This window comes from Mus caroli, chromosome 17, assembly GCF_900094665.2.
Source record: "Mus caroli chromosome 17, CAROLI_EIJ_v1.1, whole genome shotgun sequence".
Classification (NCBI taxonomy): domain Eukaryota; kingdom Metazoa; phylum Chordata; class Mammalia; order Rodentia; family Muridae; genus Mus; species Mus caroli.
This window is the reverse complement of record NC_034586.1, coordinates 83,349,465-83,363,003: the sequence shown is the minus strand read 5'-3', so window position 1 is coordinate 83,363,003 and position 13,539 is coordinate 83,349,465. Positions and strand designations below refer to the sequence as shown.

The window sequence follows — 13,539 nt, the reverse complement described above, 5'->3', positions numbered from 1 at the left end:
GGGATTGGTGGGTTCTCCTGCTCGGGGATTGGTGGGTTCTCCTGCTCAGGGATTGGTGGATTCTCCTGCTCAGGGATTGGTGGGTTTTCCTGCTCAGGGATTGGTGGGTTTTCCTGCTCGGGGATTGGTGGGTTCTCCTGCTCAGGGATTGGTAAATTCTCCTGCTCAGGGATTGGTGGGTTCTCTGCTCAAGGATTGATGGCTTTTTTCCTCCCACCTTCTTTTTCCCTGCATTGGGCCCATGGATGAGGGTGGGAAGTCCTTCCCGGATGCAGCCTGCTTTGGCTGAGGCACCATCTCTGTGGAGCTGCTAGGGAGGCTGGAGAGGAGGTGCTGCCAGTGTGGACAGCTCCTGTGGGGCAGCTCCTGCCATGGTATTTCACGAAAGTCCTGAGTCATGAAATGAGCATGCACAGCTCCTGTGATGTCTGCAGACTAAGGAGGTGTCGTGGTGCCACCATTCTACAGGAGCCTCCATTTTAACAGGTGCCACCATGGTAGCAGCTCCGGTGGGGGGCATCTTACAGCAGCCATAGGCTGCAGCTTAGAAGGAGGGGCTGCTCCCCCATTTAGGGGCTACAGGTACTCAGATAGGAACTGCTGCAAAAGCAGTATGTGCTTCTCCAGCCTCCAATCTAGGACTTTCTAAATTTGTTTGCTTTGTGAGACAGGGTCTCCTATATCCTAGGCTGGCTTCCATCTTACTATGTAGCCAAAGATGATTTTGAACTTCTAGTCCTCCTGCCTCTACCTCCTAAATGCTGGGATTACAAGCGTTCATCATCATGCCTGCTCTCTAACCCCCCCCCCCTACTCCAATCCACAAACAGTGTCGATTTCTTCGTGAGCCCAGGGACTTGAGTTTGGCTTTAGAGTATTGTAAAATCCTTCTTACAAATTTCTGGGCAAACCACTAACATTTTCTTTGTTATGTTACTGTTACTTGCTTCTTTTAAAATTCTTTTGTGGCCAAATGTGGAACGCAAAGAATAACCCATCTTTCTCAATGAGCAATATCATACAATTTTCCCTGAACTTCAGTCAGTAAGTATAAGATGAACAGGCAACTTGGGCACTTCCTCCAGGGAATCAAGAACGTGATTAGCATCTACGCCCAAGGAATGTGCTCTTCAAGTGGTAGGTGTATGCGCTCTGGAATATTTAAGGAGATAATAAGCCAAATGGGACAAAGTATCCTTGACTTCTTCCTAGAGCTGGGCCTGCTGCACAGCAGCGGTCACGCACGGGTTGTCCTTTTCTTTTGGGTGTGAAGGGAGTGGTGTGCCTCTGAAGGTCTGCTCCCGTGGATGCGGAGATGTCTGATGATGCTCAGACAGCTCAGACTCTAAGCACCAAGAAAGTCATGAGAGCTTTCTCCCCACCCACAACCCGTGGCAGCCGGCTTTCTGTGGGAGTCCATTAACAAACCCTTCAGGGCCTGGCTTTCAACAAGTCAACAGGTTACCTCTTTATTAAAGGCTTCAAAGCACTAAGCAGCTTCCTGAGCAAGAGAGAGACCTTCCAGGACAAAACTCTAACCACATACTGGCACCACAGGGCCCAGCTACACCAAACATGGTGGTCCTGGAGGGGGACCTGAAGTCCAGTGGCAAATGTTCAGATTTGCACTCTAAAGGCAGGAGGGGAACTGGTCCCCAAATGATCCTTGTGTGGGGTTTGTAAGTGAACCAGAGCTAACAGGCAATTCTCTCTCACTGGGCTCAGAGTAAACAATCCTAATTACAAGATGTTCTTCTGGAAGCCCAGCCCAACAAGCCTGTCTGCGCGACAGAGTCCAGAGGAAATTCAGTTAGGGGAACGGATGTCATTCACTGGTTTTGTGGGCAGCTCAGAGGTTTGCATCTGCGCACCTGATGCTGCTCAGTGCATCCTATTGGTCCCGTCCAGTGCATATCCGCCCTACCTGAGTAGTTTAAATACCCCTAAGGCATAGGGCAGAACTCCATCTTGTTGGGACTCATCATGATCAAGAGCCACCAAAAGAGGGAACCGTCTAAGTACTGTCCCGCCCCCACCTGACTTAAGTCGGTCAGCAAATAAGTTAATTCCGCATCTGCATTCGCCTGCCACACCACATGCGACCACCAGCCCTCGCTGACCCTGGCTGTTATCTCCGCAGGTTTCGGCATGACAACACCAGCCACAGTGGGCGGGAAGGCCTTCCTCATCGCCTACGGACTGTTCGGCTGCGCGGGGACCATCTTGTTCTTCAACCTCTTTCTAGAGCGCATCATCTCGCTGCTGGCCTTCATCATGCGCGCCTGCCGGGAGCGCCAGCTGCGCCGCAGTGGCCTGCTGCCCGCCACCTTCCGCCGCGGCTCGGCGCTGTCGGAGGCCGACAGCCTGGCGGGCTGGAAGCCCTCGGTGTACCACGTGCTGCTCATCCTGGGCCTGTTCGCCGTGCTGCTGGCCTGTTGCGCCTCGGCCATGTACACCAGCGTGGAAGGCTGGGACTACGTGGACTCGCTCTACTTCTGCTTCGTCACCTTCAGCACCATCGGCTTCGGGGACCTGGTGAGCAGCCAACACGCCGCCTACCGGAACCAGGGGCTCTACCGCCTGGGCAACTTCCTCTTCATCCTGCTCGGGGTGTGCTGCATCTACTCGCTCTTCAACGTCATCTCCATCCTCATCAAGCAGGTGCTCAACTGGATGCTGCGCAAGCTGAGCTGCCGCTGCTGCACGCGCTGCTGCCCGGCTCCCGGCGCGCCCCTAGCCCGGCGCAACGCCATCACCCCGGGCTCCCGGCTGCGCCGTCGCCTGGCCGCGCTGGGTGCCGACCCCGCGACTCGCGACAGCGATGCGGAGGGCCGCCGCCTGTCGGGCGAGCTCATCTCTATGCGCGACCTCACGGCGTCCAACAAGGTGTCGCTGGCGCTGCTGCAGAAGCAGCTGTCCGAGACGGCCAACGGCTACCCGCGCAGCGTGTGCGTCAACACGCGACAGAACGGCTTCTCGGGCGGCGTGGGCGCGCTGGGCATCATGAACAACCGGCTGGCAGAGACCAGCGCCTCCAGGTAGAGCGGCCGCCCGCCCCCAGCGTCGCGGACCCGGCCCGGGCTGCGCGCCGCCGGGCGGGTTTGCTTCACTTCTCTCCGAGATGGCGCTTTCTTAATCTTTATCCAATAAAAACGAAACCAAAAAAAAAAAACAACCACCAAAACAAACATGTTTTCTAAAGAAATACTATTGGGCCAGGCCTGACGTTATCAAGGGCAAGTTTTAGATGAGACTGATTTTTTTTTATTATTTTTTGAGTCCCCTCTTGGAGAATCGTGGCCCCCAACAAATTTCCCCTCCAGGAGGAGAAAAAGTGGCACCCCAAATTCCCCGCTCCGCGCCAGTGCATACTGCAGCAAAGAAAGTGAGTGCATCCCTGGCTTTCGCAGACAGGCACTAAACCCTTCCCCATGCATATAAGCAGCTGGCAACCCCAAAGCATATGGTGCCGCCTTTCATGGCTCTGAATTACCTCCTCAGCCTTTAGAATACTGGCTCAGCCTAGCAGCTTGCTTCTGGTCGTCAGAAGTGATATAGTCACAGTTTTGACAGGTGGGGGTAGGGTGAGCCATATGTTGCCTCCCTGTGTATATATATAGAACAGCCACTACACACAGGGAATGCTGTAGTATTATGCAATTAGAGGAAACACAGCACCCACCCGCGATCGGCAGCATACCCCACCCCCACCCCCACACATACTTGAACATTGCAAATGGTGAGGGGCTTAGCTGGCCTTTCTCAGACCGAGGCTAGTCCACTCCATAAGTTCTACTTGCAGAAGCCCAGGGGGACCTGCAGGGAGGGGCTCTCTGACTGAGAGACTTGCTCTGCTTCAGCGTGTTCTCTGATGTGAGCCCTCAACCTTCTCTTCATTCACAAGCTTAGTGCACACGCAGGGCGGCTTTCTATAACTAACAGAGACCAGCTGTCTCCTCTTAGAGAAGACTTTGTTACTGTTGTCCTCTTAACTACCATTGACCAGCTCAATTCTTCCCCTTTCTAAGGAGCCCAGAGGTGCAGAGCACAGTCCCTCCCTCCCCCCATCCACCTCTTCTTTGATTAGGGGCTCTACCCTCTACTCCCAAGGGGTCTACAGCACCAGAAACCCAAAGCAGCCATATTACAAATGTCAGGCCATTTAAGCTCCCATGCCCACCACATAGTGTTTGAGATCATGTTCTAAGTCATGTGTGGTCCTCAAATAACCAGGTGGGTTGTTTACTGCATTGAATTCTACACCAAAGGTGGAGGAGGCAGGAGGGAGGGAGCTGCCAGAACCCAGAGGAGTCATAGAATGGAAGGGATGCTCTCTGAACGGTCCTCAGGCCAAGGGACAGAACCTCCCAGACTCGTCCTCTGCAGAGGGACATCCAAATGCCCAAGGCTTCATTGAAATGGCAGAGTTTGGAGCTGTGAAGGAGGACCACTTCTGCCCTTTGTCTCATCTAAAGAAATGTGAACATGGAAGGAAAGTAGTGTTGGTGTTTATAAGCACACAGTGTGGCCCCTGTGCACCACTTCTGATAGGAATTCCAGCAAAAGTGTCACCTCAATATCATCCTTCTCCTTGGCAATGTGCCTGTGTGTGTGTGTGTGTGTGTGTGTGTGTGTGTGTACACCATTAAGAACCATGCTTGAATGTCAAACTCTTCTTTCCCCTTCCAGTTCAGATAGGAAGGAAAAGAACTAACCCAGGTCACAGGGACTTGGTTTGAGTAATTTCCAACCTGCTCTACAGTTGGCCTTTAAACACAGGCTCTCATCTGATGGGACACCGGTGAAGTAGGGCTGGCAGAAGACAGATTAAGTCTTGCTAAATCTTCAAGGGGTAGCACCCTTCCAGAAGCCATGCTTCCAGGATCCACTGTGACTGTCCATCAGGGCTAGCTCATGAACTTGCATCTGAATGATGGCTTTGGTCCCAGAATATTCTTTATCCAGTCTAGGCCTTCTGACAGGACCTGGAAGTAAAGCATCGGGCTTATCCATTTAAAAGAGGAACAGATTAAAAAACATCCAATTAGAGATGTCACCTAGGCAACGGAAATAACTTGAGGAGCTGAGCCATTCAGAGGGGGGGAAGCAGAGATCCCATGGCAGAGGCAAAATAGCAGTTTGCCCACAGGGAGGGAGCTCTGGCACAGTAGGACCAAGTTAGCACAGCTAGACGGACCTACTAAGACATCCAGGCCACCATACTGATGAACAAACACGTAGCTCTGTGCAGTCCTTCTTGGGAGATGGGGAGCCACCTCCAGGAGCCTCCTCCAGGGAAGAAGAATGCCAAGCGTCTGTCCCTTGGCAGCATCCTCTGTCACCATGCTTCTTAGGCTCTCTATGTTGCTAACGTTGCAGGGCCTAGCTGTTTCCCATTCCCTCCCTATGCTTTGGCTTTGGAAGAAGGCAAGTGGCTGCAGTTAGAGCAAGCCTCTAAAGGAAATAGACGCATGGTGTGAGGGGGCAGGGAAAGGAAGCCCCTTTCTCCTTCCTTCTCGTGACTTCCCAGAGAAATCTGTCCTCCACCAAGTACAATACATAGTATCTCAGGATCCAGTGACACCTGTACATCTTGGTCCCTGTCCCTCTGGTCCCCACCACATAACACCAGTCTCAGTCCCACTATGTGGTATGACATACCGTCATTCTCCCCTGTCCAAACCAAAGGATTCAGTTCCCCAGTTGCCCGGAGGCTGCTGAGCTCTTGAAAAGCTGGGGCTTCCGGGTCAGGGGACTTGATGGACCAATAGAGTTATGTGGTATGGCTTCCCGTTTAAGGGAAAGCTAAGAAGAAAAGGCTCTCCTATCACTTTGGGAACAGCGACATCGATCAGGACCCCTTTACTAAGAAGGTCTCCACATCCTTAGATGGTAACACCTCTTCCATGATCATGGGTGTCTCTAGAATGACCCATGGCTGGCAGCTCACCAATGCTCTCAGCTCCTGTGGGCTGCGGCTCACCTGCCTGACCTCAGGTCCACACACACACACACACACACACAGTGTTCTAGTGCATAGTAGGCTTCTATACTGACAGTGTGACTCCCATAATCCTTTGTCTTCTGGTTGTGGCCACACAGAACACAGAAGCCAGGGGCTGGGCATCAAGCCTTCTTAGAGTTAATCAGGTCAGTAAAGAAGCCACTGTTGATGCCATCGCCCCACTAAAGCCATGCAGTCAGCCCCTGTGTCTTCCCAGTAAAGCTCAAGGTCCTGGTGGGATGGTCTAAGTGACCAGACAATCTCAGGCCTCCACCCTTGAACAGTGACAGGGAGCCCTAGCCCTTGCGTGTCATGCGTACACACGCACAGCAGCTACAACAAGTCACTAGCCCTTTCCGAGGGACCCTCCCAGGTAAGGCCACTTTGAGAAGAATGGTTTCTTTTTCCTGTTTAATTCTCTCGAGATCTCCTAGGGCTTTGTTCCCCCTCGGTGTTGGGGAGTTTTGTGTGCAGTGTGCATGTGTTTTTGTGTTACACAGAAGCCAGCATCCAGTCTCAAGCCCACCCCTAAGAAATAGATGGTCACCAAGACACCCAGAAGGCACCTCTTCTTACAGGTTTTGGAGTGAGGGTAACTGAGCCCTTATCAATAGAAGTGACACTTCTAGAGGGGACCGAGTCAGCCAACACCGGGCCTGTGGACCACCTGGGTCTATCTAAATGTAACCTTTTACACTCAGAGGGGTCAAAATAAGCACAATACTCAATAATCAGTGTCTGGGAGGTCCTGCCAGCCAGCAGCTCAGGGCACTTCAGTGTCCAGAAGAGATGCTGGGGCTTTGTCTGTCTATCTCTAGGATTGCTGAATCGCACCACATGACTCTGAAGGCTCCACCAGCAGAGTGGGAAGGGGAAAAGGACCTACTGAAGCCATTCCTGGGCACACATGGTCTCAGCACCACAGGTGTGGGGCCTGGACTCCCGTGACCCCAGAGAAGCCCCAGAACCTATAGGCATCCTGACCTGTGACAGAGCAAAGCCAGTCTCGCTATGTTCTGAGGAGGAGCAATGGCCTTTCTGCAGCAACCCCTCCCAAGACCCTGCTTCCTCCCCGACCCTCCCACCCCCACCCCCCAAGGAAGCCGGCCCTGGCATTACTACTCATTTCTGATGCTGTGTTCTCTGGGGAGTGGTTCGAGCATGCAGGCGAGCCTACAGCACTTGAAAACAACACTTTTCTCCTTCCGAGCAGCACTTTGCTCTGAGAGCACTAAAGGGTATTTAAATTAACGATGAATAAAAAGTAGCCTGCCACCCTTTGGGCTGTTTTGCTTTCTGTCTGGTCAGAGCTCCTCCTCCTGTTGCCCTGCTCACACTGCCTCTCCAGGCCCTTTCAGACTTGTGACTGCCAATGGGGATTGTTCTACAAATCCACAGAGCTACCCCGAGCCAGGCTGGGCTAGGTTGGTAGAGTCAGTGCAAGCATTGAACCATGACCATGTTCTCAAACCTGGTTGTCCACACGACCCTCCAAAGTGATCTTGAAAAGATGCTGGGGCCAGACCCTACCCAGGAGGGACACTGGGCAGGCATTAGTACTGTTGTAAGGAGTACAGGTGATTGTAGAGCCTGCACTACAGACACAGCAAGCGCATGGTGGAGATGCTCCACTCTGATCAGAGCTCTGGATGCTGGATCTAGATCTACAGACACGGAACTGACGCTGCTCCTTGCTCTCCTCATCTTTCAAATGGGTTCATGACTCCACATCCCAGTTAGGAGTAAGCAGAAGTAAGAAGTACAAAGTGTGCAGAGATGCAAGGTGTCCCCAACCTGAGAGGCATCATGAGGACATGGGGGCCCCTTATGTCCCCAGGGAGATGGGTTCTTTCTAGTGCTTTCTTTAGCAGGGCGCTCCTTTACAGCTCCAGCATCACAGAGCCACTGAGACGTCCTTCCTCCTCTGCGTGCCCCTCCTAGAGGTGCAGGATTATGGAGGAGTCTTTGGAGGGGGACAACAGAGCCTCTCTCAGGATCTAGGGCCCCAGAAATCCAATAGCCACCAAAGCCACCCCAAGATATCAGGTACTTGTTTGAAAAATTTGAAGAGTGGGATTCACAGACCACAGAAGGTATTAGAGAGATGGTTGTTATAGACCAATAGGCAAACACTTACAAGATGAAAAGAAAGAGAACAGAGGTCCTCTGTAGCAGGGAGGGTACCAGGAAATAGGGTACCACTAGGCCTGGCTACCTTGGAGTTAATAATGTTGGGGAAAGGGAGAGGGGGAAGGCAAACTGGTCAGCCCAGTTCCCATGGCACGTGTCTAGAACTTTCAGTTAGATTGTCATTATTATTTCCAGGAGATGGGTATTTTTTCAGGGAAATCGAGATAAGGAACACACACACACACTCACACACACACACACTCACACACACTTACACACACTCACACACATACACCCACTTACACACACTCACACACACTTATACACACACTCACACACACATACACACATTCACACACACTTATACACACTCACACACACTCACACACACGTATACACACTCACACGCACACACACACGCACACACACACACTACCCTCCCATTGCCCAGCCTCTGACCATACCAAAACCAGAGACATTTGAGCTTAAACATTTCTGGCATCTCTGAGCTCTAGCCAGGGTGAAACTGCCAACAGGCCTGACATTTCCTGCTTTTAGCCAAGAAAGAAACCAGTTACTTTTCTTTGGGGTCTTTTTTACCCTAAACTTCCTTTATCATCTTCCATGCATCCTAATCCATGGCCACACCCACCCTTGCTCCACCCACCTCTCCTGGCCCCACCCGCCAAAGTCTACAAACTCTCCAGCATCCTAAACTCTTCCCCCTGCTGACGGCAACGAACCAAATGTACCAGCCTCTCTCTTCTCCCGTCTACACCAGGGACTTCCATGACATTACAGGATAAAATGGAACAAAAAGTTTAATCAGGGATGGAGACATGATTAGAGGTTCAGAGCAGTTGCAGAGGACCAAGATTGGATCCCAGCTCCTTGGAATCCCAGTTGCTTACAGTTGGCTGTAACTCCAGTTCCAGGGACCAACGCCCTCTTCTGGTCTCCTTGAGCACTGCATACACATGATAAGAATAGGCAGGCATGCAGGCAAAACACTCACACACATAAAATAAAAACAAAGAACTCTCATCAAACCACTGACTCCATACCAGTTTTTTTGTTTGTTTGTTTGTTTGTTTGTTTTTTTTTTTTTGGTTTTTCGAGACAGGGTTTCTCTGTATAGCCCTGGCTGTCCTGGAACTCACTCTGTAGACCAGGCTGGCCTCGAACTCAGAAATCCGCCTGCCTCTGCCTCCCAAGTGCTGGGATTAAAGGCGTGCGCCACCACGCCTGGCCCCCCATACCAGTTTTTGCCTTTTGTTTTAATGCTAGAGAAAGCTGCTCAATTGGTTCACCATCTGTGGAGTCACACTCCCTCCTGCTTAAAGCACCCTGACCAGTAGCATTTCTGGGAAGTTGGTTTCTAACAGCCTTGTGTCCAACTAAGACCATTAGCTAGGCTAAAATTCTGGACACGCCTGGGCTTCAGTCACCCACCAGCTCTGTGTTTGATGAGGGTCTCCAGCTGTGGCCCAACTGTGTGGAACATACATCTCTTCATTGAATGATTCAGGTGACCTTTCGCTGCTTTTCAGGTCCTAAGACCTTGTGATTCCTGAATGACATTTTAGGAGTCCAACGGCGAATGCCTAGGTGGAATCGCTCACCCTGCCTCCTCTGTGGTCGGTCACCTCTCTATGAAGATATCTGTGTTCCTAATGAGTATCAAAGAAAAGGGAACTTAACTTAGCATGCAGCAGGCCAGACTGCTGGACAAGAGACTTATAGATTTATCATAATTACAAAAATCAATGGTCCTTCCCCCTCCAGTTTGTCCTGGGCCACAGAAGTTAAGGGCTTCTCTAGTTTGGGGTTCTTGAATCAGAGGGTGAAGAAAAAGAATGACAAGACATGTTAGCGCTGCAGACCCTGGACTCCAGGCTCTGGCATGTCAGCATAGGCGGGGAGGGTCTGTAGCTACAGTCACTTGTGGATGCTGGGACCACTGAAAACTTGTGGTCACTCCGATGCTGCAGAGAAAGCTTTCACACTGAGCCCACAGGAAGAGGAGGCTGCAGGGAGCCTACTGGTGACTCATGGGCAGAGGTAGCGGCTCTTGAAGACGAACAGAGGCAGGCTCTTTCCAGAAAGGAGCATATAGTTCGTGCCTCAGGTCTGGGGTGACAGAACAAAGATGTGACTGAGGGTCAGATCATGAAAGGCTTCGTAAGCCAAAGCAGTTTCAGCTCATCCTGTAGAATGTCAAGGGAAGAAAAGTCTGTGGAAGTGAGGGAGGGCTTGGCCGACAGAAGCCATGACTGTGCCTGCTTGTGGGCAGAAGTCTGAGAGAAGGATCAGTGAGGCAGCTCAGGAAGTCGACACGTCAGGTGACAAGCCTGAAGATTCAAGTTCAACCCCACACGGCAGACAGAAAGAATCGGATCCTGCAAGCTGCCCTCTGACCTCCACAAATGTGTCATGGCAAACATGTGCACACACACACCAAATAAACACAATCCTAACAAAAATTGTAAGTCCAAGAGGCCCCAGGCTAAGTAGGTGGCTGGAAGTGGGACCACACGGAAACTGAGAACCCTGGAGGACAAATAGGCTTAGACAGGAAAGACAATGAGCTCCATTAGGGAGATGCTGGGGTTTTCCATTTCTTTCTCTCTTTCTCTCTTTCTTTCTTTCTTTCTTTCTTTCTTTCTTTCTTTCTTTCTTTCTTCTTTCTTTCTTTCTTTCTTTCTTTCTTCCTTCCTTCCTTTCTCTCTCTCTCTTTCTTTCTCTCTCTCTTTTTCTTTCTTTCTTCCTTCCTTCCTTCCTTTTTCTCTCTCTCTCTTTCTTTCTCTCTTTCTTTCTTTCTTTCTTTCTTTCTTCCTTCCTTCCTTCCTTCCTTCCTTCCTTCCTCTCTCTCTCTCTCTCTCTCTCTCTCTCTTTCTTTCTTTCTTCTTTCTTTTTTGAGACAAGGTCTTTATTTGTAATCCTGGCTGTCTTGGAACTCACTATACAGACCAGGCTGGCCTCGAACTCACAGAGATCATCTGTCTGCCTCTGCCTCCAACCACTGAAAGTAATGGTGAATGCCACCACACCTGGCAAGGAGCTAGGTTTAAGGAGTAAGGAAGTGTCCTAGAAAGAGGTTTCCCCTTAGCAAAAGCTAGCCTTGTGGTCTAAGCAAGGCTAGTAATGTGAGGGTTCTCAGCTTTAGGAGACAAATGAAATCATCTCTCCCGTGGTCCTCAGCCTTCTGAACACTGTGACCTTTAGTCCAGGTCCTCGTGCGTGCTGTCCCCCAATTATTCTCATTGCTACTTCATAATTGTAATTTTTGCCGAGGTTATGAAGCACAGTGTAAAATATCTGGTGTACAAGAAATCTGATATTTGACCCCTGTGAAAGGGTTGTCCTGGCGTGTCCCTAAAAGGTCATAGGTTGAGAACTGCTGAGAGCTTCTCATAGCTGCTGAGAGCCCAACAGTGCGGAAAGGGCAAAGAAGAGTATCAGATCCCAACAACTGGGGAGTCGACGGCGGTCACCTCAGCTAGTGATGGGTTCCTGTGAGTCCCTGGGAATGAGGCTTCCATGTCTAAGTTTCATGGGCCACATGTTAGCTAGAGAGCAAACGGTGCTATGCTAACAGAAATCCAAAATCATACTGGCTAACAACAGGTAAGAAGTTTATTTCTCTCCCTGGAAGGGGAGCCAACATGGAGCCCCCAGCACGCTTGTTCCTGACTATTTCTGCACCATCCCCGTGTAGAATGTCCTAAGACGATTGACTTACAATGCGGGCGAGGCGAAGGTTTAGATGTACGCCTCTCTTCAAAGGCATGGCGCTAAGGCAGCAGATCACTTTCACTGTCTACCAGACCAAACTTTGTCAAATGACCTAACATGGTCACAAGACGACCTGAAAACTATTTTTCTTTAAGTTAGCCATGGTCCTGGTGAGAGTGGCTCCAGTTTAGCTGAGGGGACACTCTGTAGCTGCAGTGGGGTCTCTAGGGGCTCATGGTAAAGCTGGGCTTGTAGCTCGTTGTTATTGCTGGTGTGAGTCAGCCCCAATGTCTGTCTTGTCATCACCTCATCCCTCAGCAACTGTGCCCCATCCACAAGCCCATCTGGAAGGAAACTGGCAAGGGATTCTGGGAAATGTAGTTTTTAGACTTCCAAACTTCAGCCAAGCAAAAACAGTTTAGAGGCACCCCAAGCACCATGTTGGGAAGTTCACAAACTCTGGTAACTCTAGAGTCCTGAGATCCAACACCCTCTTCTGGCCTCTGTGGGTACCTGCACACACATACAAACAGTGCATAGAAAGATATACACACACACAAACACCAAAATAAAATCAATCTTTAAAAATAAGGTAAAAGGGTATACCACTGCAGTAGGAGGCCTCAGCCATCATGAAGCAAAGACATCACATTCTTCATTTGGTCAGCCGTTTGCTCTGGAGTCAAGGTCACACTGTTACCCAGGCAGTGTAAACACTTGGACTCAAGGTACCTCAGCCTCCACAGGAAGTACAGAGTAACATGCCCTACTCTAATCCACTCTTGAAAGCATCCTATTTCCTTTTGAGGGACACATTCACAGAGGGCTGTCTGTAGAATCATTAGAAGACGCTTATCCAGACGGCAACAGTCAGTCAGCACCTCTGGCCTGCTGCTGGCTCCATGTGATTGCAACCAGGTCCCTCTTATCAGTCAGTGCTGTGGACTGGACTCAGTGGGTCCCTCAGCCCTCTGGGAATCAGGGTCCCAGTATTCAGGTGGGCAAGGAGTTGGCGGGGTGACAAACAGATGTGAACACAAGGGAGTGTTGATCTGAATGTAATTTCTCAAAGCGAGCATCAGACTTATATTACAGAAGGTGACAAGGACGTTAAGTGATACAATAAGGTCATTCAAGGTACACTGAGGTTACCCGATGCAAAATGACTCTTTACACAAAACAGAGGAATGCATACATACCAGCTAACAGGAACCAGGCAGTGTTTACAACTGGGATAAAAAGCAGCCATACCTAAGGTCAGTTTATTCTTAGAAGCCAGGGGCAAGGGCTTCATGCCCTTGCCATAGTTCCAATTCTAGTCTATTGTATAATCCACTTTCCCCTTAGGCCATTGTAAATTCCTGTGTATGGGAGTGACCCAGCTATTGTTCTAAGTATACTTTGTAGACTAGCCCTGAGATGTCTAGCTCGATTCCAGTAAATTGTAATGCCTGATTTCTTTCACTGTCTCTCTGTCAACACTGGAGGCTTTTCATCTGAATGAGTAACCTTTTTACAAAAAAATCAAAGCCCAAGGTTGGTTCTTGCGCGCGTCCGACTCGACCAGCAAGAACGACACGGCACACAAGTAGGATCCTTCTGCAGCCAAGCTTTAATGCATCTTGAGAGGGAGAGCATAAGCTTACACACGGATGCGAAGACTCTGAGGA

The 13,539-nt window shown here is 50.4% G+C and overlaps 1 protein-coding gene across 1 annotated transcript in view; it reads left to right on the top strand.

Moving 5' to 3' along the window:
• Kcnk12 (potassium two pore domain channel subfamily K member 12) overlaps positions 1–3,159 on the top strand; it is a 45,844-nt gene extending 42,685 nt beyond the window's left edge. Inside the window, exon 2 of the mRNA XM_021149667.2 lies at positions 2,141–3,159. Within this exon, the coding sequence (XP_021005326.1) occupies positions 2,141–3,042 (902 nt within the window). The 3' untranslated portion in view covers positions 3,043–3,159. The remainder of the gene's footprint in view (positions 1–2,140) is intronic.
• The last annotated feature ends 10,380 nt before the right edge of the window (positions 3,160–13,539 follow it).